This window comes from Galeopterus variegatus, unplaced genomic scaffold (assembly GCF_000696425.1).
Source record: "Galeopterus variegatus unplaced genomic scaffold, G_variegatus-3.0.2 Scaffold342, whole genome shotgun sequence".
In the NCBI taxonomy this organism is placed as follows: Eukaryota; Metazoa; Chordata; class Mammalia; order Dermoptera; family Cynocephalidae; genus Galeopterus; species Galeopterus variegatus.
The window spans coordinates 368,597-395,653 of record NW_007726453.1 but is presented as its reverse complement, the minus strand read 5'-3'; the positions used below and the strand labels follow the sequence as shown (position 1 = coordinate 395,653).

The following is a 27,057-nucleotide window of genomic DNA, read 5'->3' as shown; positions in this document are numbered from 1 at the left end:
GCACACCACAAAGAGAAAAATGCAGTCAAATTTAATGTTGATTAAATAAAACGTAATTGTGGTATTGTGTTTTGAATACCTGCTTGTTTCAGCTAAATATATTTTGTTTGCGCTGCCCTGAAAAGAAGAAAGAAAAAAAAAAGCTGAAGGAGATTGACAACGCGGAATGATGGGTGAGAACTCATTCCTAAATTCTGTTTGTTTTCCCCCTAGGCTGTAGCTTTTGGCATCTCTCTTCATAACACGGGCGTGGGCTGCCTCTATCATTTCAGCATCAGCACTCTGGCCTGTTCTGCCAGGTTGGCTCTGTGTGTGGCACAGCAGTGCCGCCTGTGCAGTGTGGTCCCAGGGTTCCCCATGAGTCCCTGCCATGCTGTACCTCCCCCGACCCTTCTTGCAAATAAGTGAAATTCCATTGGTTTAAATTTCTTCCTTTACTCTTGAAGATGTTTGTGTTTTAAAAATCTATTGCAAGTGCAAATCCTATATAGGTGCAAATAGCACTGAAAACAATTTTGCGATGTAATCATGAATAAGAAATTCAAGAAAGTATGAAAGAGGAGTGTACAGTTGAGGAGGGTGAGAGGGAAGCTGGGATGACAAAAAAGCTGAAGTGTCAAAGGAAGATGGGTGTCATTCCTCACTCCCTTGAGAGTTTTCTTGAGTGCTGATGCTGTATTCTGTGCCTCTGATCCCAGAGCAGCATTTCCAGCCTGACCCAATCTTCACTACAGCCTTTCATCTCAGGGGAGCTGTCCATCAACAAACTCATAATGTTAGAATAAAGTATCCTTAGTCATTGATAATTCTTCCCTACCATACTTGTCCAAGTAGGGTGATGGTTTCTTTATGAGAATCACTTGGGCAGTGATATCACTTCTATACTATTCCCTTTAACTAATATTAACCAGATACTGCTTCACATAAAGATAGTTACAAAGAAATAAAGAAACTTGAGTTCAGAAGAAGAAACAATCTAGTCTCATCAGTAATTCATATCTCCAAATATTTTCAAGACGTTTTACCGTCCAGAAACAGTTGTTTAAAATAAAAAATATAATCTTTTGGAATAAAAATAATTATTATTGTCATTTATACATGTGTTTAATTAAATTTTTTTTTTTAAAAAATTGGCAGCTGGCTGGTATGGGGATCTGAACCCTTGACCTTGGAGTTGTAACACCACATTCTAACCAGCTGAGCTAACCGGTCAGCCTATAAGTGCTTTTAAATAGCAGAAAACATATAGTAACTGTAGATTCTAAATTATGGATAAAAGTTCTGTCCCTTGCCCCAAATTAAACCTTGATAAGAACAGAAACTACAACAGTGATGATAATGTGTCCAGTGGAATTCTGAAGTAATTCATATACTCTATATCTTCCTACAAGCTTAACTCAGTAATGGATTTGCATTCTAGGAAGCCAGTAACCAGTTAGTGGTACTAGTACAACAATCATTATTTCCACCAGGCATGCATTTAAAATATTTGAGAAAAATCTCTGAACACTGATTTAGCCAGTTGTAGAAAGCAATCCAAATTTAGGAATTAATAATTTTCAGTTTGGTTTTCAGAAAAGAAAGAAGGGAGTTGATTACTGAGTGCCCACTAGAACACAGGAGCTTTACAAATCGATGCAGTGCAAGTCACACAACATACCTATTAAATAGAGTATTTTAACTATCCTGTAGATGAGAACATTATTTTTCAGAGAAGTTAAGTAACTCACTCATGGTCACATAGATAAGTAGTGAGCAGAGCCATCCAAGTCTGTCAGCTTCCAAAGTTTGAGCCCCTTCTGCCTCATGACACTGCATTTTACAGAGTAAAGGGCTTTCTAAACTTTTTGTTTTCCCACCTTTAGAGGCTCCTTTATAGAAATAGCTCTTCAAATTTAGATTATATTTATTAAGGTAAGAAAATGTGCTTTATCTTTGTGTTTTGTCAGGTAACAAAAACCTAAATATTGTTAAAGTTGTAATCTAAGAAAAATCATTGGTATAACTTTTGTCACTGATTTTTTAAATAAATGTCAGGTCTGAACTGCTTGGCCATGAGATATTCCTTTTTAACCAAATATTTTTAAAAGATTGATTTTTAAAAATAAATTTAAAACTTTTTCTTAACGGTGCCTAAGTCACTGAGGTTTATCTACCTCTGTTAAATTTCAAGATACCCAACAGATCATGTTAGTTCAGATTCCTAAGCATTTAAGAACATGTAGGCTGATTAATCCCAAATTTATAAAAATAAAATAGCATGAATAATGGTGGACTTGTCAATAATCTATGACAGACCTTACTTCTTCAAAGCAAAACACTATACTTATATCAGAGAAGTTTTATCTTGTTTTTAGTTTTCCCCGTTACCACAAAAGCTACTTATCTCTATAACATGTGAACTGAAATTGATAAATATATAAACTAAACTGAATTTCATTTTCTTTAATAGAGCTTTTCAGGAAAAACAAAAGAATGCTTTTTTCTATATAGCCGATAAACAATATTGAATCCTTTGTGCCTTGAATGTGATACCTTTGGAAATGCAGAACTGTCCATTTCTAAAGTGGGAAAACGTTAGCAAAGTGCTTGTTCCTGAGGGTTCTACATTCTGCTTCAAAAGAAATGCCACGTGACTGAAGGCCCTTGACATCCCACTGCAGTAAAAGAGAACTATTACAGTGAGACCTGTGTTGACAATCCTATCAGCTTTTACCTACATGACTACCGTACTGCATTACCCAGCATGACAACTACCACACACCTCCAACAATGGAGTGTTAGAGAGAGTCTGATGTGTTCTTATTGGTGAAAGAACTGTTTTGACTATAATCAAGTATCTGAATACTTACTGTTTCTGGCCCTTGACACCAGTCTTTACCTTACAAGGTGTTTACAGGTGAAATAAGAGCCTTGTGAGCTTAATGATTCCTAAGAATTCACATGAACTGAGCAAATGAGATAGAAACATGGCATTATTGATTATACTGATTACCTTCTTTGTGATTATTCTTGCTACTTCCCAGCCTTGCCAGACCCCTGATGACTTTGTGGCTGCTACTTCTCCAGGACATATCATAATTGGAGGTTTGTTTGCCATTCATGAAAAAATGTTGTACTCAGAAGACTATCCCAGGCGACCACAAATCCAGAAGTGTGTTGGGTGAGTAAAGATTCAAAAACACATTTAGATTTCAATATTATGACATGAGACTAGAACACATAAACTGTTTATTGGTATTAACATCTAAGTCATTTTAATAAAATTTAAACTTATGTATTTTTAAGTTGTGTAGTCTCATAATTCTTTTTAAAAGAGAGATACATCAGCCCTGTATGTATAATCAAACTACTTCCAAGTGCATAGGTAATGAATGCCTTTTATTAATGTATTTGCATTTTGTCTTAAAAAAATAATTCTTAAAGTCACTTGAGAAGACACTGTAGCCTGTCCTTCACCACATACATAGCATGTTTATATTTCTATTACTCACAACATGCATTTTGTTTTAAACATGAATTCATTATTTAACGCTTTGTTTAAAATATATTACATTTAAATTTTTTATCACACTAACATTTTTGTCAACACCATATCCATTTCATCTTGAAATAATCTAATTCTTTCATGATAAATGAAGACCTCCTCAACTCAAAGTATTCCTTCTTCCTTGATGAACCCTCTGCATTGTGAACTCTTAACTACAGAGAAGACATTCGGCACAGTGTGATGTGGAAAAGTAAAGCTGGGTAGAGGGTGTTACAAATGGATTTTCTTTAAGGAGGGCAAGATATTTGAATTTCAGTTTCAGTTTTGGGACAAACTAATTTTGTAAGCTTAGGTAAATCCCTTAAACACCTTGAGCTCCAGTTTCATTCTCTCATCTGTAAACTAAGGGTCTGGATAACCTCTAAGGACACAGGCAGCATCAGCTTCTGTTGCTATGGCAATTTGATCCCCATGCTTCCTTTTAACTCCAAAATTTTCATTCTATCTTGATGTTTTTGTGTGTAAATTTAATCTCCTCTTTTCTCTTTTTTCTCTCTTTATCAAAAAGTATTTACCAAGCCCTCTAAGAATGCTTTTAGATAAAATGTGATCCCATGTCACACTAAGATTCCTTCCTAGCATTCTCCCCAGAAGCTGGGCACTTCAAGCTATTGTCATCATAATCACTGATCAGCAGGAATATCAGGGAATGACACAAAATAATTAGTAAAGATTTTCAGAGCACTACATTGGTACCCAAAGAATAACTGCAGATTTGAAGCCTAGAATTATAGGCCAACAATTAAGAACAGAAAACACTCAAGAATCATTGGATCTAATAAACAAATTTCCTCTGGAAAAAAAAAATCTCTGAATTTAAAATCTTTGACCTTACTGTCACTCATTGAGATAAATAGTATTTATTCAATGTTGAATAATTACTTATTAAGTGCCTCCGTTATCTGGGCCTTATTCTAGCCACTGGTGAATACATCAAAGAAGTTCTGACTCAAATGAAGCTTATGTATGGGGGACTCTGGAAATATTATACAATTGAATTGTCAAGCTATTTATTTACCCTCTCTCTCCTCTTTGTTTCTCCTTTTAAATTAAAATAGTGATATTGATTTTCCAAACTTTATGTTTAGACAGCCCACAATGACAAATAGTAATATTCAGTTTACTTTATCATACATTAAGGTACTAAAAGGAAACTTTAGAATATCAAAACCCTGAACAATAATACCCTCCTTTCTTAACTTACAAAACATTTATGAACCTTTATTATGTATTAGGCACTATATGTAGTCTTCTGCACACAGTAGTAGATGAAATAAACTTGACAGTAAATCAGCAAACAACTCAGTGCTCTGGAATAATCACAAATCTACAAGTAAATTGGAAATGCCCTCTGAATGTGGAAGTAACTATGACTTGGAACTAAAATAGTGCACTTTATCCAGGAGAAGGCTATTGAGCTTCTACCCAACAGTTGTTAAAGTGTAATTCTTAAGAGTTGTATTTATCTGGTTTCTAATCACAACAGCTTAAAATCAGGAAATGAAAACATGGGCTTGTGAATCTAAAAAGCAAGTACTTTCATAGTAATAAGATGCTGACATCTAACTACAAAAAGCAATGAAAATCAGATACATCTTCATATTGCAGAATACTAAACTGAGTGTTCAAAATGATCCCAAAATTCATCAAGAAAATGTTAAAACCCGTACCATAGACTCCATTTAAGGAACTGTTCATTCTTAAATTACCCTTTATAAAGGTTTCCAAAAATTGTTTTGAAATAGTTTAGATCTTTCAAGAGGTAAGCTTCCCTCATTCCAAAATTGTTTGTTAAAGGCAGAGATGTAGATAAAATGAGATATCACCATGTCCATCAGAGTTATGTCCTGATTTCAAAAAATACTTGTTTTTCAACAGCTTTGAAATATCAAACTTTCTTCAAACTCTTGCTATGATACACAGCATTGAGATGATCAATAATTCAACACTATTACCTGGAATCAAACTGGGATATGAAATCTATGACACTTGTACAGAAGTCACAGTGGCAATGGCAGCTGCTCTGAGATTTCTTTCTAAATTCAACTGTTCCAGAGAAATTGTGGAGTTTAAGTGTGACTATTCCAGCTACATGCCAAGGGTTAAAGCTGTTATAGGTGCTGGCTACTCAGAAATAACCATGGCCGTCTCCAGGATGTTGAGTTTACAGCTCATGCCACAGGTAGGTTTTGTTCTCCTTCCACACATCAGTTTTGATCACATTCATTATCATGAAACGATCAGGGAAACCTGGAGAAAATAGTCAGGGAGTCACTTTTACTTTAGCCTTTCTTTCTCTTCAGTTAGAGAAAGCATGCACCCTATTACAGACAGTACAGTGGAAAAATAGTAAGGGAGTAGTCACCCCTCAATCTCTGTCATGTCTAGTTTCTGACAGTTTTCAGCATGATTTGGATAAGACACAAACCTCTGAGGGCCTCAATGTCCTTATTTCTGAAATAACATCAGTCAGATGCTATGAAGATTGGTGGGTAACAGGGTATAGGGGTCGAGGGACACTTCTCAAGGAGGTGATGTTAGCCTCAAACTTGAATGAGAAGGGACTCCCAGGGAAGATGGGAAGGGGAGGGGAGTATCTCACCCAGAAAGCAATGAGTGCAAAGTTGGAATGTCCAAAGAATAGCAAAAAGGTCAATATGGCTAAATCAGTTTGAGCAGAAAGGAGCATAGTAAGAGATGCATTTGTAGAGGCAAGCAAAGGCCGGGTCCTATAGCATCTTGTAATCCATGGTATGGTTTGCATTTTGTTCTGAGTATGATGGGAAGGCTTTGAGCAAAGACCGCAGAGCTGCTTATCTCCCTGGAATGCAAGCTGGTAATCAGAAAGTAAGCAAAAAGGTTTCTGAAAGACCAAAGCAGATGTCACAGAGCCCTGTACTAAGTTCTTGCATTGCACGTTACTCAGACAAGCAAGTACCCTTGGCTTTCATTTTGAGCCTACTTACCATCATATCACACCACCTTGTCACTCTCTAGGTCACTGCTTTCTAAGCTCAAGGAAGATTAGAAGCTAAAAGTAAGAAAGAGAAAAGGCTTATAATCAGATTATCAAGAAATAACCATCTGATAGAAGTGAGCAGATATAAAATATATATATATAAATAATGAATGTACATAAGAATTCAAAACATATAACTTTCTGGAGGTAGAGTAAATAAGTACATATACCCATAAAGACCCTCAGAGTTCCATTATATTGTAGCATAGTGAAGTTGGTAATGAAATATTTAAGTCCAAAATGACAAAACAAAAAGAATTTAGACCAAATGCATCGGAGATAAAGCTTTGGCTAAATTACTAGTCTATGCACAATGCTAGTTAGGTGATAAGTAAGAAATGTAGATCATTTTAATAATGTCTCATTAATGTAAAAATATAATTTCCATGATACACAACGTAAAAGGAAAGGAAAACCTCCATGCATAACACTAATTTTACAGAAACCCAGCTCTTTCAATGCAGCTAAGCATAGCAATGTCAGGTACTGGGAAGGCAACTAAGGTTTAGTGAATATCCACTGTGTGCTACTGTCTATTTAAATCTTCTCCTTTAATCTCCACAAGAATTCTATAATTTTATAGGTTAAGAAACATTAAGTAACTTTTCCCAATATACTGGAATCAGGCTTCTGACAGTTTGTTTGGCTCCAAAGCCTATTGTCTTTCCACCATACCAAATGGCTGCTGTTAAGTAGTAATAATAAAAAAGAAAGAAAGAAATCACTGAGTAAGTAACATGTTGCTATTGCAGCTATGAAAGGTAATGATTCTCCCTAGCATAAAATCACCAAAGCAATGAATCAGGCAAAACACTAGACACAGTAAGTAGGTCTTCTAAAAAGCCTATGCTTAATTGACTAGAATAGAAGTTAGAAAAAGCACAATCTGCAGGCCAAATGTGGCTCTTAAGCTCTTGAGATGTTCAACTAAGAACGGTTCTTAAATGTTTTAAAATGTTGTAATGAACAAACAAATAAAATACAAAAAAAGACTATGTGACAGATCCTATATGTGAGCAACAAAGCTTAAAATATTTTATATCTGATCCTTTATAGAAAAAAATTGCTGACCCCTGGAATACGTGATTATTTATTTGACTGGATGATTCACCTAGGATAAAATCACTAAATTGTGAATTAGACAAAATTTTGCACATACTGGTGACCCAAAATGCATTTTGCTCATTTGACTGGCTTCATTTTTTCAATATTTACCTCTAAGTATTTAAATAATATTCACTATTGGCCCTGGCCAGAGATACAAGATAGATATAGATGGATATAGAAGTGTGGAGAGAGATATGAACCCTCGAAGGGCTTATTCTGTACACAATATGTAATGATTAGAGAGTAGTAGTGACTCTAAACTATCATCAGATGCTAGGTATCATGATTTAAGCTATTTGTAAAGTAGGAATTCATTGAAGGGGAAGAATGGAGAGGACCAGAGAATTTAGGGAAAGGTTATGGAAATCAGAGAGGAACACCTACTATGAACAGCCACCTGGGTCTCATCAACACCACAACTAAAAGATTCTGTCCATTTCCAGGTGAGTTATGAATCAACTGCTGAAATCCTAAGTGACAAAATTCGCTTTCCTTCATTTTTACGGACTGTGCCCAGTGACTTCTATCAAACTAAAGCAATGGCCAACCTGATTCAGAAATCTGAATGGAACTGGATTGGCATCATAACCACGGATGATGACTATGGACGATTGGCTCTCGACACTTTTGCAATTCAGGCTGCAGCAAATAATGTGTGCATAGCCTTCAAAGAGGTTCTCCCAGCCTTCCTCTCAGACAGTACCATTGAAGTCAAAATCAATCATACACTTGAGAAAATCATTGCAGAAGCCCATGTTAATGTCATTGTGGTGTTTCTGAGGCAATTCCATGTTTTCAGTCTCTTCAGTAAAGCCATTGAAAAGAATATAAATAAGATCTGGATTGCTAGTGATAATTGGTCAACTGCCACCAAGATTACCACCATTACTGATGTTACAAAGGTTGGCAAAGTTGTGGGATTTACCTTCAGAAGAGGGAATATGTCCTCTTTCCATTCCTTTCTTCAGAATCTGAATATGCTTCCCAGTGACAATAACAAGCCCTTACATGAATATGCTATGCTTTTGTCTGCCTTTGCGAATGTCAAAGACAGTGATTTGAGTCAGTGCATTTTCAACCATTCTCAGGAGACTTCGGCCTACAAGGCTCACGAGACTATAGGAAAAAACTTCTTCATGAGAAACGAATTCCTCTGGGATTATACTGAGCCAGGACTAATTCGTAGTATTCAGCTTGCAGTGTTTGCCCTAGGTTATGCCATCCGAGATCTGTGCCAAGCTCGAGACTGTCAGAACTCCAACGCCTTTCAGCCGTGGGAGGTACTAACTCACACATCTAAGAAAATTCTTCTACCTTCATTTCCCCCATTTCCTTCCTTGTTTTAATTTGCAAAGATTTATATTAACTGCTCTTAATCTTATTCCTTTCATAAGTACACACCTTCAGTATTTGAATAACCTGCATTTGTATCATAGCTCCTCGTTCTCGAAGATAATAGAGTTGTATTTTACCTTCACCTCCTACTCTGACCCATCAAAGTTCTGTTCTTTTATTTTCCAACAAGATTCTGTTGATAGTGCTATTTTCCTTGAGTTTTTGGATTTTTCAGTGCCTCATATGAATTGTCTCTTTTAATGCTCTTAAAAAACACAAGAGTTAGACCAGACAAGTTTCACGATCCTTTCTGTTACTACGAACTATTATGGATGAGAAAACTAAAGCTAGGAAGTACCAGAAATATGACTCCAGTCTGGATCTTCTGACTCCATGCCCTTTGCTTTTCACTGTGTCGCTGGTGTTATAATCTCAACAGCACCAGTTAGATTCTCTTATTTAAGGTGGTCTCCCTAAGACTCCAGTCTTCTTCAAGGGAATGTCATTAGATCAATTATGATATTCCAGGCTTAAATGAACATCAACTGTATGTAAAAGAAATCTTTCCCTTTCTTCTCTTTGATTAGTTTGGTTCTATTTAGTGAAAAATTTCCATTGTGTTTTCTTAAATTCCCATAAACAAGGCACTTTGAAGCAAATTGCTTCTTTCAATACTAAATTTTACTCATTAGAAACAAACATCTCAATAAGGTGTATTCAAAGTCAAACTTGTATGTCCTGAGGCAAAGTTGTGTTACAAACTATATGTATTTTAAGTTGTAAGAGAAAAGAAGGTAAAAGGAATAACTCAATTCTTCTGATGATATAAGTGGATACTCAGAGCACATTATTTCTACTTCTGTCAGTTTTACTTTACACACCTGCAAACACAAGCTGCAAGGTCTGAGGTGACCAGCTCACACTGGAGAGATTACAAGTTGATCAGAGGATGTTTTAAATTGCTCATTTTAAAACTACTTTTCACCTTGTAAATGAAAGCCAAAAATGTAATGAAGAGGTAAATGAGAGATTAGGATCCTTTGTTTTTTTTGTTTGTTTTTTTTTGTCTTTTTCGTGACCAGTAAGGGGATCGCATCCCTTGGTGTGGTGTCGCCCGCACCGCGCTCAGCCAGTGAGCGCACCGGCCATCCCTATATAGGATCCGAACCCACGGCGGGAGCGACACTGCGCTCCCAGCGCTGCTCTCTCCCGAGTGCGCCACGGGGTCGGCCCAGGATCCTTTGTTAAATTAAAACTCTGTTTTAAAAAATATATTCATATGTCTAATAATTTTAAGATGCCTATTTGAAAGCATTCCCTCAGTAGTGTAAAATTTTAATGAGGGGTTGGCAAAAACTGTAAATTATCTTTTTTAGATCACCATTCTTCACTATACTGCAAATTCAATCCAACATTTTATAATATATTTCAGTAGTTTGGGCCTCGTGTACTGCAAAAAAAATAAATAAATAAATAAAAAGAACTCTTCCCATTTTATAAAGTGGATATCACAGTGAAACTACTACATGAAATTTTAGGAATGAGAGATTGAGAAAGAGAAATGAAGGACAGTCATAAAGACCAAAGAAAGGGGAGGGGATACAAAGAGCCTCATAAGGAAAAAGAAATACAAGTAGCAAGAGCTATTTATCCACTAAAGATCTGGGAAAGATCTAGGGAGGTATTTTAAGTCAGGAATAAGTCTCAAACATTTTGAGGAAAAGACTTGAGAAAGTATAATCTAAGCAGAGTCTCCTAAGAATGTTTTAGAAGACATTTAAACACTAAGAGCCTGGGGTCATTCTTTATGCCTCTGAGAGCCTATTAATCTAGAAACAAACAGATTAACAGACTGGAAAGAAGGAATGGGGGGGTGACTTGCTTCCTTGATCATGATGTGAGTGAGTCACATCTGGTCAGTGTCAGATTCAGTAGGACAAATCATTACTTGTCTTTCTATGAAGAAATATCCATAAACATTAAATTTAAAAGATCATCAACATTAGGGTCCCTAATCAAAGACACATTCCTAAGGATTACTTTGTCTTCTAGCAAAATTCACTAATATTCAAATAATACTTTCTGGATGATTTTAGATTCAAATAATTTTAAAGGGGTTAGTTTTTCTCAGTGTTTGAGGATAATACTCACTTGGGTTCTATATTTGGTGATATTTGTGAACAGTTTTCAGGAACAGCACAGCCACTCTTGCTTAACCTCAACAGATTTTTAATGTTCCTCAGACATGTGTGTGTATACCACTTCCTTGTTGTGACTAGTGATTTTGATTTTCTTTTTTGTTTTCCTTTACTTTTGGTGATACATGAGGTAGTACGTGATGTATGTGAGATGAGAAAATGTCTAATAGTCAAACTTCTATTTATATATGTATTTAGCAAATATTTATTGGGTGTCTCAATGTTCCAGGCATTGTGCTGAGTGCTAAAGATATTTTGGAGAACAAAATAGAATTCCTTCCCTAAAGGAGTCATCTTTCTAGTGGGGTTTACAATCAAACAATTAAGGAGCTGATTACAATGCAGGATGAAGCATTAAAATGTTTCATATAAATACAAGAAGGCAGAGAAGCACGTAACTGAGGCAGCTAATCCAGCATTAGCAATTCAGAGAACATTCTCCAAAAACATCACATCTATGGTGAATATCATAGATGGGTAGGAGTTAGACAGGACAGAAATACTCCAGCAAAATCCCAGAGAGAAAGCATGGCATCATCAGGAAGCAGAAAATAGTGGCACAGGACTGGAGTCTTGCATGGAAGCTGTAGGCAAAGGAGACTGGAGGAATTAGTGAAGGACACATTATTAGGGCCTTGTGCCTTGTCAATCAGGGCATCTCAAAGTTTGTAGTACAGTTGAATTGCCTGGGAACCTTATTATCATGCAGATGCTAATTCAGCATTTCCAGAATGGGATCTGAAAGTCTGCATTTCTAACAATATCCTAGGTGATGCTGACACTCCTGGTACAGGGACCATCTTTTAAATAGAAAGGTTGCAAACTGTGTTTAAAGGATTGGACTTGAGAGAGCAAAGGAAAGCCAATCAAAGATATTTTTAAGCAGGAGAGTGGTATGATCTGTTTTCCATTGTAGGACTAGCATTCCAAATGCAGTGTAACTTGATTAGAGCAACACAAGACTGGAGGGAGAAAGACCAATTTGGTAATCCAGGTGTAGAACAAGAATGCCTTATACTACAGGTGTAGAAGTAAAGATGGAAAAATGTATAGGTGGATACATAAGAGGAAGCATGGGAGCATTTGGAGATAGATTGGATGTAAAGGATGACGGGCAGCAGCAAAGATGTTGCAAGTGGTTCTAATTTGGGCAGCCAATGTCATTTGTTTGTCGGGTCCACCGCCGGCCGACCCGTACAGCCCTAGCCTCGTTCCTTCTGGTGGGCGAGCGAACGGCCCAGGGTTCCTCTTTCCCTCCTGTCCCCTTTGGAAGGAGACTGGGGAAGAGAGCTGTGAAGAGAGGTGAGCACACCACCGGCCCGTTAAAGGACACTCAGACACGGCGGGGGTTCTGCCAAGAAGTTCCGTTTATTAGCACACAAGCCTTTGCTTTTAAAGGCAAATGGGAAAGGCAGGTTTTTTACATGCTCCAATCAGCTTAAGGGTTCTGTCTCAATGCCTATCTATTGCAATCACGCAGTGTTCACAAGCATGGCCAATAAGGGCTAAGGCGAGGTTCCAGCAGACACTCCCACCCTACTTCCTCCTGGCGCCCTCTTAGACTGCCACCTTAATCCACTTGTCACTTAAGGTGGCGTTAGTTTTTAAGGCCCAACAATTTGTTGAAATGGAAACACAGAGAAAAGTGGAGGTCGAGTGAACTGAAGAAATAATGAAGCATATAAGTTTGGAGATACTGAATTTGAAGAACTTACGAGTCATGCAAGTGTAGCGATGGTAGTGGCATATTAGTCCAGAAGACAGGAGAGACATGAGAGTGATTTTGGAGTGGTAAGGATAATAATAACCAATGATTTTTAAGGCCTACGGTTCTAAGTACTGATATACATCACCTCTATTTTTTATAGTATTATGGTAGGTCCAGTGGACTCATGTTCTTTATACTCCATCTTAAAGAAGTGATAAGAGGAAGTGTTAGTGGTGACCAAAATTGGCAGCAGTTTTAGAGACAGAGAGAGCCTCAAAGATAAGGGTCTGGCTGGTAATAAAGGCTGAACTGTCTTAGCCTTAGTTCAGTGTGCTTTCTGCCACACAATGGAAAACTTCTCAAAAAAAGACATTAGCACAGAGGTGTAAGGCTGCTTCCTCTGCTGTTCTCTAATTTAATCAAACAGATACCTGTTTCCACAAGCAAGCTTACTCACGGAGACAGAGCAGACACCAGCGCAGTTAGGGAAGTGGAGAACATCAACCGTCGCACCTTCGTTGGTGCGGCCTCCTGGCCGTGTATGCTTAAAAATATGGCACTACTATACAGAAGAACATTATATGATAATTGAAATGCAAATCCCATTTTCTAAATTTTGTAGCTTCAATTTGTAGTGAAATTCAGATTCTCCATGGGGAAAAAAAAAAACAAATAATTGATGGAAAAAGCATTTAATAGCTTAATAACTGGAGTGTTAGTGTTCAAAATTTACCTTAATCCAGAGCAAATGTTCTATGTGATGAGTAATGAATGTACTGTTTTATTACTTTCACCCTCTTTCATGTAAGAACAAGCATAAAATTATGTTTACTTACATTATTTAATGTTATTTACAGAACATACAGGTGTCAGGACTTTATCTGGAAAAACCTAATTTAATGCAGGAAAAAAAAACAGATGAAAATTATAGTTTGAACACAAGGATATGCTCCCTCAAGAACTGTGTTGTTAGAGCTTATGTGTATTTATTTCTTAAGAAACAGAAGAAATAGCAGTACACAGGCAGAAGTTAGAACCTGGAGATAGGCCATTATTTTTTCACTTTTGTTCCCTCCATTTTTTTTCTTCCAGGCAATTGCTAAAATAAGATTTTATTGGTTTATTTCACCATGTTAGATCTGATATCCTACTTCTTTAAAGTAATATTAATTAATTTACATTCATTAAAAGAACTAAGAAATCTGTGGGGACGTATAATAAAATCAACACAAACAGAGTTTTTGCTAAAGTGACATTTGGTCATTGAAATGACTATCACAGCTATTATATTTACCTTAAAATATAATTTGATTTTCTTATATTCTATTGACCAAAAGAATAATAATAATAATAATTAAACATTCAAAAAAGATTAACTGAGAAGGAATAGAATATAATAATTCTATTTAAATAGAATAATTTCTGCCTCATTCCATAGATTTTTGAACCCGACGAAAGCCACTTAGAACCACAGATTTAGGTAATGAGTGGGCCATTATGAGTGCATTCAGAGAGGCTATTTACTTACTGTTGCTTCTATATTGAGTTAATGCTGGAGCCAGAACTGCAACCTGTTCTCTTACCTCCTTGTCCAGTTCTTCCACTGTAGCACAAGCTCAATGTGGCTGCCTCACTTGTCAGTAAAATATTTCCTGGCCTAGCTCTATTATATACTAGTTCTCACTGTACAAAGACAAGTAATTTATCATTAAATATTTTCCTCTCAAGTTAAAAAAATCATTTTATAAATTTAATTAGAAGTAGAATTTAGAGGGCCAGCCCGGTGGCGCACTGCTACAGTGCGCCGCTTGGGAGCGTGGTGGCGCTCCCGCCGAGGGTTCGGATCCCACATACAGACCGGTTCCCGCTCACTAGCTGAGCGAGGTGCGGGCGCGACACCGAGGGTTGCGATCCCATTGCCGGTCCCAGTCTGGTACGGGCGTGACACTGAGGGTTGCGATCCGTTGCTGGACACGAAAAAGACAAAAAGGAAAAAAAAAAAAAGAAGTAGAATTTAGAGATCACTTTCCTATGCACTCAATCATTAAAACAGACTTAAGAATCATTGGAGATAACAAGATAAAGTAATTATAACTGAGATGATTGCACCATTAGTGAGAGATGAAACCAGAATTAGAGCCCAGGTACATGCCCCAGAGGACCCATTCTGAAATTCTGCAATATCGATAAACAAAAATGGTCAGATTTCAAAACTATCATCCATAGAAATTAACTTGCTTTCTCAAATTCACGTAGCAAGACTTTGGCAAAAATGAGACTAGAACCCAAGTGGAATTCCTTCTCAAATTGTTGGATTCTCAGGTAGTTAAGAACCTCCCAACCAATGATCCAGAATCTTCTTTTTTCTCATATTCAAGTGGTATTTCTCATAAGGCAGTGTTATCATTGAGATAAATTGATCCACATACAAGGTTTATATTCAGTGTTTGTTTCTGTTTTTATTTTTTATAGTTACTTGATGTGCTGAAAAATGTAACATTTACTAACGGAGGGAATTCATTTCATTTTGATGCTCATGGGGACTTGAATACTGGATATGATGTTGTGCTTTGGAAGGAGATCAATGGCCACATGACCATCACCAAGATAGCAGAGTATGACCTTCAGAAAGATGTCTTTATCACCACAGACCAAGAAACAACAAATGAGCTCAGGAATCTTAAGGTAATTTTTGTAAGCTAATTTGTAATATTCAAATCAATTCTTACCTCAGCTGCAAAAGTCCTCAACCGCATCAGGACCTCCAGTGATCCTACTGCCTGTTCACTGTCTCCACCTTCCCTCCTTAAATTCTATTTCCAATTAGTGTAACACTCTCTGGCACACACCCTCAGTTCCTTCACCCAGTCTCTCTTCATCATACTGATTTGACCAAAACATGATCCTTGTTAAATTCAACTCTCTGCCTAGTCAATATAGCCCCTATGTAGCTAAACTTGGCGCACACACACACACACACACACACACACACACACGGATATCGCCCTAGTCCATCAACTCTCCCACCTTCCTAGATGACTATTTTATACTTTCTCTTCTCTCCTCTGACCTCAATACATCTTCCCCATCCCCACTTTCAGCTGACTTCTATTCTACTAACAAAACTATAACAATCAGAAAAGCACTCCAGTGTTCTCTGCCACCACATCTATGCCCATAGCCCTGCCTTCCACCTGGTTGCATGGATGGACTGTCCGTGCTCCTAGCCAAGATCAGCCCCTTCACTTGACCTCTGTGTCCCCACCCTTTTCACTTACTCAGGGATGTTGCTGCAGTAATTTTACACTTTGTCCTGCATCCTCAACTATTCTCTCTTCTACATTATCTACACAATGATATAAACATGCTGTTATTTCTCCCATCTTAAAAAAAAAATCTTCATTGATCCTCCATGTCCTCCACCATATACTACCCATTCCTTTATTTCTTTTTTACAGCAAAACTCCTTGAAAAAGTTGAATACATTCATTGGCTCCAATTTCTCTCCTTTCATACTCTTTGAACCCTCTCTAATCCATCACAGTTGTTTGTCTCACTTACCAATGTTAAAAAGTCTGAATATCGTCTTACTTCACTTACCAGCTAATTACTCTCCCCTCCGTAAAATGCTTTATTTGCCTCCATGACACCACACGGCCTTGGTTTTCTTCCTGTGTCCCCAGCGCTGCTTCTCAGTTTCCTTTGCTCAGTCTCACCATTCTCACTACCTCCAAACATCGGGGTGCTCAGGGCTCAGAACTGCTGCTCTTTTTGTACACACTCTTCCCTAGTGATCTTATCCAGGCTCATGGCTTTAAACAATGTCATTATACAGAAGGCTGATGACCCACAGATTTTTATCTTCTGAATCCCAATTCAAATAAATACACAACTGCCTAATTGGCATCTCTACCTGGATGTCTAATAGTCAACTTAATCCAAAACAGAGCTCCTAAAACTCTCAAACTTACCCCCATCTCAATAAATGGCAACTCCTTTTTTTCAGTTGGTCATAAAAAAATCTGCTGAGAGCCTTGTCATCTTTTGTTCTGGAATATTCCATATCCAATGAAAGTTTTACTTTCAAAATGTGTCCAGAATCTGGCCACTTTTTACTCCCTAGTCCACTCAAAGCTGCAGTCATCTCCTTTATATTATTGCAGTAGGTTTCTAACTGCTTTCTACCTCTACTCTTACTTCTTCTGTTCTTAAAATAGCAGTGAAGAGTAATCTTGTAAAATACACTGCTCTGCTCAGAGCCCTTCCATGGCAACCTATTTCTCTCAGGGTAAAAGCCAGTGTCTTTAAAAATCCTACCTGACCTGCCTCCAGGACCTCCCTGACTTCATCTCCTACTTCCCTCCCCTTACTCTGAGCCCCTCCTACAGTCCCACAGGCCTTCTTGCTCTTCCATGTATGCCTTTCCTTCTCCTAGTTCAAGGACTTTGTACCTGCTGTTTCCTTTGCCTGTAACAATTTTCTCTAATGTCCATGTAGTTAACTTTCTCACTTCCTTCCTGTTTTTTCTAAAATGTCACTTTCTCGGTGAGGTCTTCCTTGAACACCCTATTTAAAATTTCAATGTCAGCCTAGTATTTCTTATTCCCTATCCTGATTTTATTTTCTCATTAGCACTTTTGTGTTTTTTCATTAGCACTTATGTACAGAATGTGTTATTCTGTACATTTTGCTTATTTTTATTTGGTTTGTTGTCAACCTTGTCAACTAGAACTTAGGTCTGTGAGAGGAGGACTTTTGTGTCTTTTGTCCTGCTGTAGCTCCAACAATTACAACAGTGCATGACACATAACAGGGAGTCAACAAATATTTGGTGAATGAAAAAATAAATATAGAAATGCTGTAAACCCTTTTCCTTCATCTAATTTCCCCAGTCAGAAGTTTCAGTAAAGCAACATACTTTCTCTTTGGAAGATAGAAATGTAGCCGACCTTCTGTGTTCTCAAACTTTCATCGTCTTCTTCATTATCATTACACCATCCTCACAAGTATGCTATGAACCCAACACTCTGCCAAACACTGCAACTCACACAGGGACTTTTAAGCCAAGTTTGGACTCATTTTCTTATATATTATTTTTGCAAAAAGCACTGTTTTTCACTGTTACCAAGACTTATCTCCAAACTTTGTAGGGAAGACCCTCAATGAGGTTGGGGAGAGGTAACAGAATGATAGATAACTAAGTGAGGCTTTTAGAGACTAAATGGAAGAGGCTGACCACCATGAAAAGAGGGACAAGTCTTCCTTTTGGATGGAGACACCCACAAATATTTCAAGGGTAGAGTAAAAACCAGTAATGTCTGAGATAAATTAGATCAAACTTCAAGATCTGCTTGTGAATTTGTAGGCTAGTTGGAATATCGACATTTCTGATAAAGCACCAAAACTCGTAGACCAAAACATCAGATCATCCTAAATCTATTGATATCACAAAGTTATCAAAACTAGGCTTTAGGATGTCTTTGCTGTCTCTTGATGTGGAGAAAGAGAAGGGACTGTTTTGCTGGGAAGAAAGGTTGCACTTTTATCCCCCTAATAATGTTCAGCTTTATCTAATAGTTAAATCCTTTTGTGTCCTCTGAGCACCCTCCAGGAGAGTGGATACTTCAAATTGAATATTTGCCCTGGGTATATATATATACACTGCCTGCTGAAAACTCAGGTCAACAGTAACTGTGTTGAGAAGAAGAAAGCCAGTGTTTGTGGACACAGTGCTGCTGAATCTTGGCTGCTTTTCTCTCTCAATCAGGTCATTTTCAACTACTGAAAAAAGACTGGTTAGTTTAGTACTTTGACTGTATTCCATACACTGCAATAGCTGTTAAGAGAATCTTGAGAAAGCCTCATTTAACCATTCTGCTTTGGCTTTCCAAGGGTAAAAGTAAAAGGATAACAGATTTATCTCACAAGATGTGCCATGAGAAATTGACTACAAATGAAAAATAAGAAAAATAATGCCATAGCTGAAGTGCAAATAACATTAGCTAGATCAGAAGCACAGAGTTTCAAAAAAGTAGAATGCTGCATATGATTCACACTGTGACATGCAGAATTATAACCTTAATTCTCAGGATCACTTAAACATCATTGATAGATTTAAGGCTGTCTTTTTAACTAAACTATGATAGTTTTAAATTCAAAATGCTTGGACCAGCCCAGTGGCGCACTGCGCTAGTGCGCCGCTTGGGAAGCGCGGAGGCGCTCCCGCTGAGGGTTCGGATCCCACATACAGACCGGTTCCCGCTCACTGGCTGAGCGAGGCGCGGGAGCAACACCGAGGGTTGCGATCCCGTTGCCGGTCCCAGTCCAGTACGGGGGCGACACTGAGGGTTGCGATCCATTGCCGGACACGGAAAAAAGATTAAAAAAAATAAAAATAAAAAAAAATAAATTCAAAATGCTCCATTTTTTTGTTTTTAGAATGTTCCTTGGACAGCATAAGAATGTTTTCTGAGGAATATAAAAGTTTAATAATTTACTATTTTCTTATATAGTTGAACTCTTCATTCAGCATAGGATGGAAATTTCCAGACCATCCTTTCCTTCTTTAGTTCTACTTCTACACATTTCTTCCTCTGCTGGGGACTTTCTGAAAGAGCTAACTTTCATAATTTGCTTACAGAAGGTATTAATGTGACAAAAACTGTGTTACTCCCAAAGTAATTTCTATCTGAAACATTTTATATATTTGAAGTTTGTTTATATTCCTGAAGATAGCAAAAAAAAAAAAATTCTATAATGATATGAAAAAAGACCAAAAGGTTATTTAGTAAGTATATCTTTAAGTTAAGTCAAGGATAATTAATTAGGATCATGTTTTCTAAAAAAGTATTTGGAATTTCTTTCCACTTTTAATATAGCAAATTCAATCTAAATGCTCTAAGGAATGCAGTCCTGGACAAATGAAGAAAAGCACAAGAAGTCAGCATATCTGCTGCTATGAATGTGTGAACTGTCCTGAAAATCACTACAGTAATCAAACAGGTAAGTACAGTCATTACAACATGATGACGCACCTGAACTGTTTTTCTTAGGCTGTCTTTTTTTTTTTTTTTTTTTCTTACATTTGAAAAATTCAGAAAGCTTCCCATGCTCTGGCTAGATTAAGTTCCAGTGAAATTTCATTTTATCTTGGAATTTGCTCTATTATATCAACAGACACACAACCAATAAATAATAGACATGTAAAAGTGACTTCACTTCCAAGGGAAAACGTCTGTGTCTCATGCATACTTCCTGTCCAGCACCTCTTACAACAACGCAAGTTCTCTGTCAACTTTTGTCCCCATATCCCCAGACAAATATGCCTGGCTTGTAACTGGGACATGAAAAGTACAACTAAGTAAATGTTGAACACTAAACTGAACATAATAGAAACCCAGAGGCACCTGGTATTAAGAAACACGTGTGCATATCTTAGTGATCTTATTATTTCTACCAAGAGGCAAAAGGTAAGCCTAAAAAGAAAGAAACTTCTGTGAGACAAGGGAACCAACTATTGACAGAGGTGAAGTGCTAGTAACTGATTATTTTTCAACCCTATCTTTCACAATTTGACAAGATCAGAGCAGAGTACACAAATTAAAGTAAAAGAGTGAGGTCAGCAGCCTTAGGAGCCCTAAAAGGAACTATCAGCACTTTCTCTGGAGTTAAGCCTACTTTAAAAGCATCATATTCCCTTGTTTATTGCAGCACTTCTATTCATCTTCTATAAAAGCTGAGAAGCTCAGAGCTGGAATAGTCCCCAAATGCTTATTCTTTTTTCTCACTGGCTTCAAGTGGAGGAGTATACTAATGTAAATATTCCAATATTTATGTTCTGTCATTGTCTCACAAAACTGCCATTTATCCCAACATGAAGGGGATTATGCTACCTAAATAATTAGATGGTGGGGGGTGGTGTTTTGGGCATTATGGTGTCTGGCAACTGTATTCCAAGTGAAAGAAATAAAATTACCAAGAGAATATGTAACACATTTCCCATAAAGATGTACAGTAGTCTTTCAAGGTACAATCTGGTTTGTCTTTTGATAAATGGGGCAAGTTGCTTCCAAGAACAAGTATAGAAGAGCAAGGACACCTTGGAGGGAAAGCTAGGAGTTAGGGTAACCTAAAAGGCCATCATCTCCTGTTCTTCTCTGCGTCTCTAGCACACAGTTGTCATACATAGACAAGGCCAGTAAATGTCCCCTGAACAGTGAAATGGCAGATAGCAGCCATGGCTAAGGGGAAAACAGAGAAGAAAGGATATCTGCAGGGAAATACGGTTTGGAAAGAGGAGGAGGCTGAAAAGATCATGAAGTTTATAAACAGAAATGCAACCTTACTTTGAGGTTAATAAACTTTGAGCTGCGCAGCTCCCTTAGCGATGCCACCTCGGAGACGGTCGGTGCGACCTTTGCAGGGAGGCTACACGTTCTCTTCATCCTCACGACCGCACCCCGGAGCAGCAGGGTTGGTGTTACTATCGCCCGACAGGGTATCTGAAGTAAAAGAGGCATTTAAATCAAACGGTATTGAGAAGGATTGGGTTATGAAACATGATGGTCCAAATGAGGCTAGTGATGGGGCAGAACGACTTCATGGACTGCCATTTAGTCGCAGCAAAGAGGAAATAGTTCAGTTCTTTCAAGGGTTGGGATAACACTGATGAGGGAGAACTGGGGAGGCCTCGTGCAGTTTGCTTCAAAGGAGACAGCAGAAAATGCCCTGGGGAAACACAAGGAAGGAATAGGGCACAGGTATGTTGAGATCTTCAGAAGTAGCAGGAGTGAAATCAAAGGATTTTATAATCCACCGGGAAGATTGCGGGACAGCAACTGGGACCATACAATAGACCGATAGGAGGAAGAGGGGGTTATTGTGGAGCTGGGCGTGGAAGTATGTGTGACAGAATGCGACAAGTAGGTGATGGATATGAAGGTGGTTATGGAGGTGTTGATGACTATGGTGGCTATAATAATCATGTCTATGGAAATGATGGCTTTGATGACAGAATGAGAGATGGAAGAGGTGTGGAAGCACATGGCTGTGGTGGTGCTGGTGATGCAAGTTCAGGTTATCATGATGGTCATTTTGTACTTATGAGAGGGTTGCTTTTTCGTGCAACTGAAAATGACATTGCTAATTTCTTCTCACTGCTAAATCCAATACGAGTTCATATTGACATTAGAGTTGATGGTAGAGCAACAGGAGAAGCAGATGTAGAGTTTGTGACACATGAAGATGCAGTAGCTGCCGTGTCCAAAGATAAAAATAACATGCAATATGGATACATTGAACTTTTCTTGAATTCTACTCCTGGAGGTGGCTCTGGAATGGGAGGTTCTGGAATGGGAGGCTACAGCAGAGATGGAATGGATAATTAGGGAGGTTATGGATCTGTCGGAAGAATGGGAGTGGGGAACAATTACAGTGGAGGATATGGTACTCCTGACGGTTTGGGTGGTTATGGCCGTGGTGGTGGAGGTAGTGGAAGTTACTATGTGCAAGGTGGCATGAGAGGAGGTGGATGGCGTGGGATGTACTCAAAGTATAACCACCTGACAGTATACAAGTCCTGACAACAGCATCTGGTCTACTAGACTTTCTTACAGATTTAATTTCTTTTGTATTTTAAGAACTTTATAATGACTGAAGGAATGTGTTTTCAAAATATTATTTGGTAAAGCAACAGATTGTGATGGGAAAATCTGTTTTCTGTAGGTTTTATTTGTTGCACACTTAAAACTAAATTTTTCTATTAAAACCACTGATGTTGATACTTTTTATATACTAGTTACTCCTAAAGTTGTACTGCCTTCATTACATTTGGGTTGATGTATTTACTATTAGCTATACAGGAAGTAGTATAGTAAAATTTTACAGGATAATGGTTCACACCTCTGCATAAACTGCAAGTCTTAATAAGCAGACATCTGGAATAGAGCTTGAAGAATAATTTATGTAACCTTTTTCTTTAATTTCTCCTGGACAGCACTGTAAATATTAAAGCCTAAGGATGAATTTAGGTGGCTTCAGAAGTATAAATTCAGCTAATCCTATATTAGATTTTTTTTTTTTCCAAATGTCATTTATCAGGCATAGCTCTGAAATGCTTGATCTAAGAGGTATCTGGATTTTTAAATATTCATAATTGTGTTACCTGGGGATGGAAGTGTTGGAAGTTTAAATTCTAACCCTAGATTTTAGAATAAAATCCCTTCTGGGCTTGCCCGAAGTACCAAAAATGTTTCAAAAAAGTGATAGTGGTAAGTTATCTCAAAATGTCTTGGAGTAGGTTAAAGTTCTCAGTGACATGAGAATTCATTATAAGTAAACAGGTATTTACTGTGGAGCATAATTCTCACAGGTGTATTTTCAGTTTCCTGCCCAAAAGAGCATATATAGTTTTTAAATAACTGTATAAAATAACTACTTTAAAAAATATCCATGTCATAGTCAGAATGAGAATTCTGCAGTTGGATTTTGCTTCTGATATCTGCTTGAAATTTTAGTTGAAAATTCTACATGTAGCAAGGAAAAGGCGCTTTTTAAAATTTTAATCCCTTTGATCAATATGGCTTTTTTCCAAATTGGCTAATGGATCAAAATGAAACCTGTCAATGTGAATTCAGTTATTGAACTTGTTACTTGTTTTGCTAGAAATGTTATTAATGTAATAAATGTCATTGTGGGAGATAATTAAAAAAAATAAAAATAAAAAGGAGAACATTTAAAAAGCCAGAGGGGCACTGTGGAGTGTAATCAGATGGATGCCCTGAGAGAGGCTTTTTGGAAGCAGTTGGGACCCATCATCTGTAGGGGGTGGGAACATGGAGCAGATGCAATCCGGCTCCCAGAGACTCCACTCAAACATCACTTACTCACACTGCCCTGCAGTCAGAATCAGCATAAACAGCCCTCAAGTTTATCACTGACAGTGTGGGAGGCTCAAGTTTACTAACCTCCTGGGGGGAAAAAAACAGTCTTTAATTCTTAACTGTCATTAATTAATTAATTAATTAATCTTGTGCTATTGCACTTTTAGAAAGAGACTTCAGGCTTTTAGGGTGACTTAGCCATATTGCCTCCACTTTTTAAAGAACTTCAGCTTTATTCGTAGTAGCAGCTCCTGCATATGGAGTGTCTACTGTGTGCAGTGCTCTGTGTGAAGCATTTTATATTCATCATATCGTTGAATGCAGCATCTCAATGAGGCAGAGCCTTTTTTTTTTTTGAGAGAGAGAGAGAGAGAGATTTGGAAATAGGCCCTGAAAGTTCAGTTACCTTGTTCAAGATTACAGCGATCATAAATGGTAGAGAGGGGACTTAAGCTAAGTCTGATTCTAAAACTCTTATTCTTAACAGGGTCCCTTAACTGCCACCTATAATATAAAGTTCATAAGAGTATCTGTCCTGAGTGTATTAGTTTCCTAAAGACTCCCAGCCCAGTTGGCATCTTTTTTTCTCTTCCCCTCTTCCTCTTCCCTCATCTTTACCATTTCTCTCTCACTTTCTTCGGGTTCTATGTATGTTTTATTTTAATAAGTAACGAATGTCACAATTATCTATATGTGCTTTCTTGTCAGGACTATTACCGAGGAGTCTCATTTGTAGTATTGTGGACTATCACCTAGTTTAAATGTTTGCAAGGTAACTGAATCTCTTCTGTCTTTTAGATATGGATCACTGCCTTTTATGCAACAATGAAACTCACTGGGCCCCTGTCAGGAGCTCTACCTGCTTTGCAAAGGAAGTGGAGTATCTCAGTTGGAATGACTCCTTGGCTATCCTGCTCCTGGTCCTCTCCCTACTGGGAATCATGTTTGTTCTGGTTATTGGCATAATATTTACAAGAAACCTGAACACGCCTGTTGTGAAATCATCCGGGGGGTTGATGGTATGCTATGTGATCCTTCTTGGTCATTTTCTCAACTTTGCCAGCACAGGCTTTTTCATTGGAGAACCACAAGACTTCACATGCAAAACCAGGCAGACACTATTTGGTGTGAGCTTTACTCTCTGTGTCTCCTGTATTTTGATGAAGTCCCTGAAAATTCTGCTAGCCTTCAGCTTGGATCCCAAGTTGCAGAACTTCCTGAAATGCCTCTATAAACCAATCCCTATTATCTTCACTTGCACAGGTATCCAGGTTGTCATTTGCACGCTCTGGCTAATCTTTGCAGCACCTGCTGTAGAGGAGAATGTCTCCCTGCCTAGAGTCATTATCCTGGAATGTGAGGAGGGATCCATACTTGCATTTGGCATCATGCTGGGCTATATTGCTATCCTGGCCTTCATTTGCTTCATATTTGCCTTCAAAGGCAGGAAATTACCTGAGAATTACAATGAAGCCAAATTCATAACATTCGGCATGCTCATTTACTTCATAGCTTGGATCACATTTATCCCCATCTATGCTACCACATTTGGTAAATATTTGCCAGCTGTGGAGATCATTGTCATTTTAATATCTAACTATGGGATCCTGTGTTGCACATTCATCCCCAAATGCTATGTCATTCTTTGTAAGCAAGAGACTAACACAAAATCTGCCTTTCTCGAGATGATTTACAGTTACTCTTCCCACTGTGCAGGCGGCCTTATTATGAGTCATGTTTCACTGGATGCCACTAACAGCAATATCACAATGACCAATCCCAGCTCTAGTGGCAAGCCTGCAGCCTGGCAGATAAGCAAAGATCTTCAGGCACAAGCATTAGCACGCATATGCAGAGAAAATTCTACAAACATATCTAAAGGTTTGTCTCGCAAAAGAGTTTCAAGTATATGATGCACCTTAGGAGATGCCACATTCCAGAATGAAATGTTTCTAAGGTCTTCTTACCTAAGATGTGTATTTACTTTCCCAACAAATGTGTCCTATGTATTTCTCCATTGTCAACATCTTCTCCAAATTTTTGCTGAACACTCACTCTGTCCAACTACCTATTTAACAAAGAAAATACGGCCTTCAACCTGAAACTCCCTTCGTTCTCTACCACTACCATCGGCCTCCATCTTTACTTCCTCCTACTTAGACACATAAAGGTATCTCTTCTATTCAAAGCTAACCCATAATATATTATCCTTATTACATCCTCTACCACCTCTTCTCAAATGTCTTTATGAGTTCTCACTCCCTCTTGAGCATCTATGCCCACACCACCCACCCACCCACCCCCATTTAGTGCAGCTGAACTAACATTTGAGCAATTGCCATGTGCCAAGTAATATGCAAATACAAAGGTACAAGAAGCAACAAGGCATCGTTCCTGGCCTAATTTGATTTTGGTTGCAAATGTTTTACTCTAAACATTGAAGAGGTCTTGCTAAACCTTCTATTCACTTCCACTAGGTCTATTTCTATAGTTAAAAACCTCTTCATATTACTCAATTATTTTAAAATCTGCAATAAATCAAAACTTATCCTGATGTCAGGCTCTTCAAGTCCAGCACCAGCTTCTACCACCCACCCACCCCCATTTAGTGCAGCTGAACTAACATTTGAGCAATTGCCATGTGCCAAGTAATATGCAAATACAAAGGTACAAGAAGCAACAAGGCATCGTTCCTGGCCTCAAGAAGCTCAAAATCCAGTGGAGACAGTCACATATAGACATTTTCAATTCAGTGTGGGGAATTCTATGATTATAATGTGCACAGAGTATTAAGACAGTATAGCAAAATGGCCCTTAGCCACTCTGGGGATGATGGCAGGGTTTAAGAAAAGACTAAATAAAGAATGTGATGTTTAAGTGAAGCCCTCAAAGATGAGTAGGAGTTGGTTAATCACAGAAGGTGTTCTAGATAAAGAGGAAAAGCAGGATCAGCAGTGGAAAGTGTGACAAAAAGGTATGTTTGGGGAACTACAGTCATTTTGAAATTACTAGAGTCCTCTTTGGCATGCAGAGGTTGGGTCATAAATGAATACCACAGACTGGGGTTCCTTGCTAAGGAGCTTAGGTCTTTGTCTTGTGGGCCGTGGGTAGCCATCAAAGTGTCTGGCAGAAAGGTGACGGGCAGCTCATAGTCCTATTTTAGAAAGATCACTCTGATACAAGGTGGAGGATGAAGTCTAGTTGAGAGGATTAGGATTTATACCTCAGAATAAGGATATGTGTTCAAGCTCCATAGGAGG

General features: G+C 38.0%; 1 protein-coding gene and 1 pseudogene across 3 annotated transcripts; both read left to right on the top strand.

Annotated features, from left to right (window-relative positions):
- The first annotated feature begins 2,925 nt into the window (after positions 1-2,925).
- GPRC6A (G protein-coupled receptor, class C, group 6, member A) lies at positions 2,926-25,759 on the top strand. Of its 3 annotated transcripts, none has more exons than XM_008567753.1 (6): positions 2,926-3,163; positions 5,429-5,732; positions 8,120-8,431; positions 15,390-15,602; positions 19,796-19,919; positions 24,596-25,759. In XM_008567753.1, exons 1-6 carry the CDS (start codon positions 2,970-2,972, stop codon positions 25,708-25,710), a joined length of 2,262 nt encoding a protein of 753 aa, XP_008565975.1. In that variant the 5' UTR covers positions 2,926-2,969; the 3' UTR covers positions 25,711-25,759. The 3 variants fall into 3 exon arrangements, with proteins under 3 accessions (XP_008565975.1, XP_008565973.1, XP_008565974.1); XM_008567751.1 differs by having other exon boundaries at positions 8,120-8,956; XM_008567752.1 differs by lacking the exon at positions 15,390-15,602 and having other exon boundaries at positions 8,120-8,956.
- On the top strand, positions 21,304-22,498 carry LOC103586467 (annotated as a pseudogene).
- Positions 25,760-27,057: the final 1,298 nt, after the last annotated feature.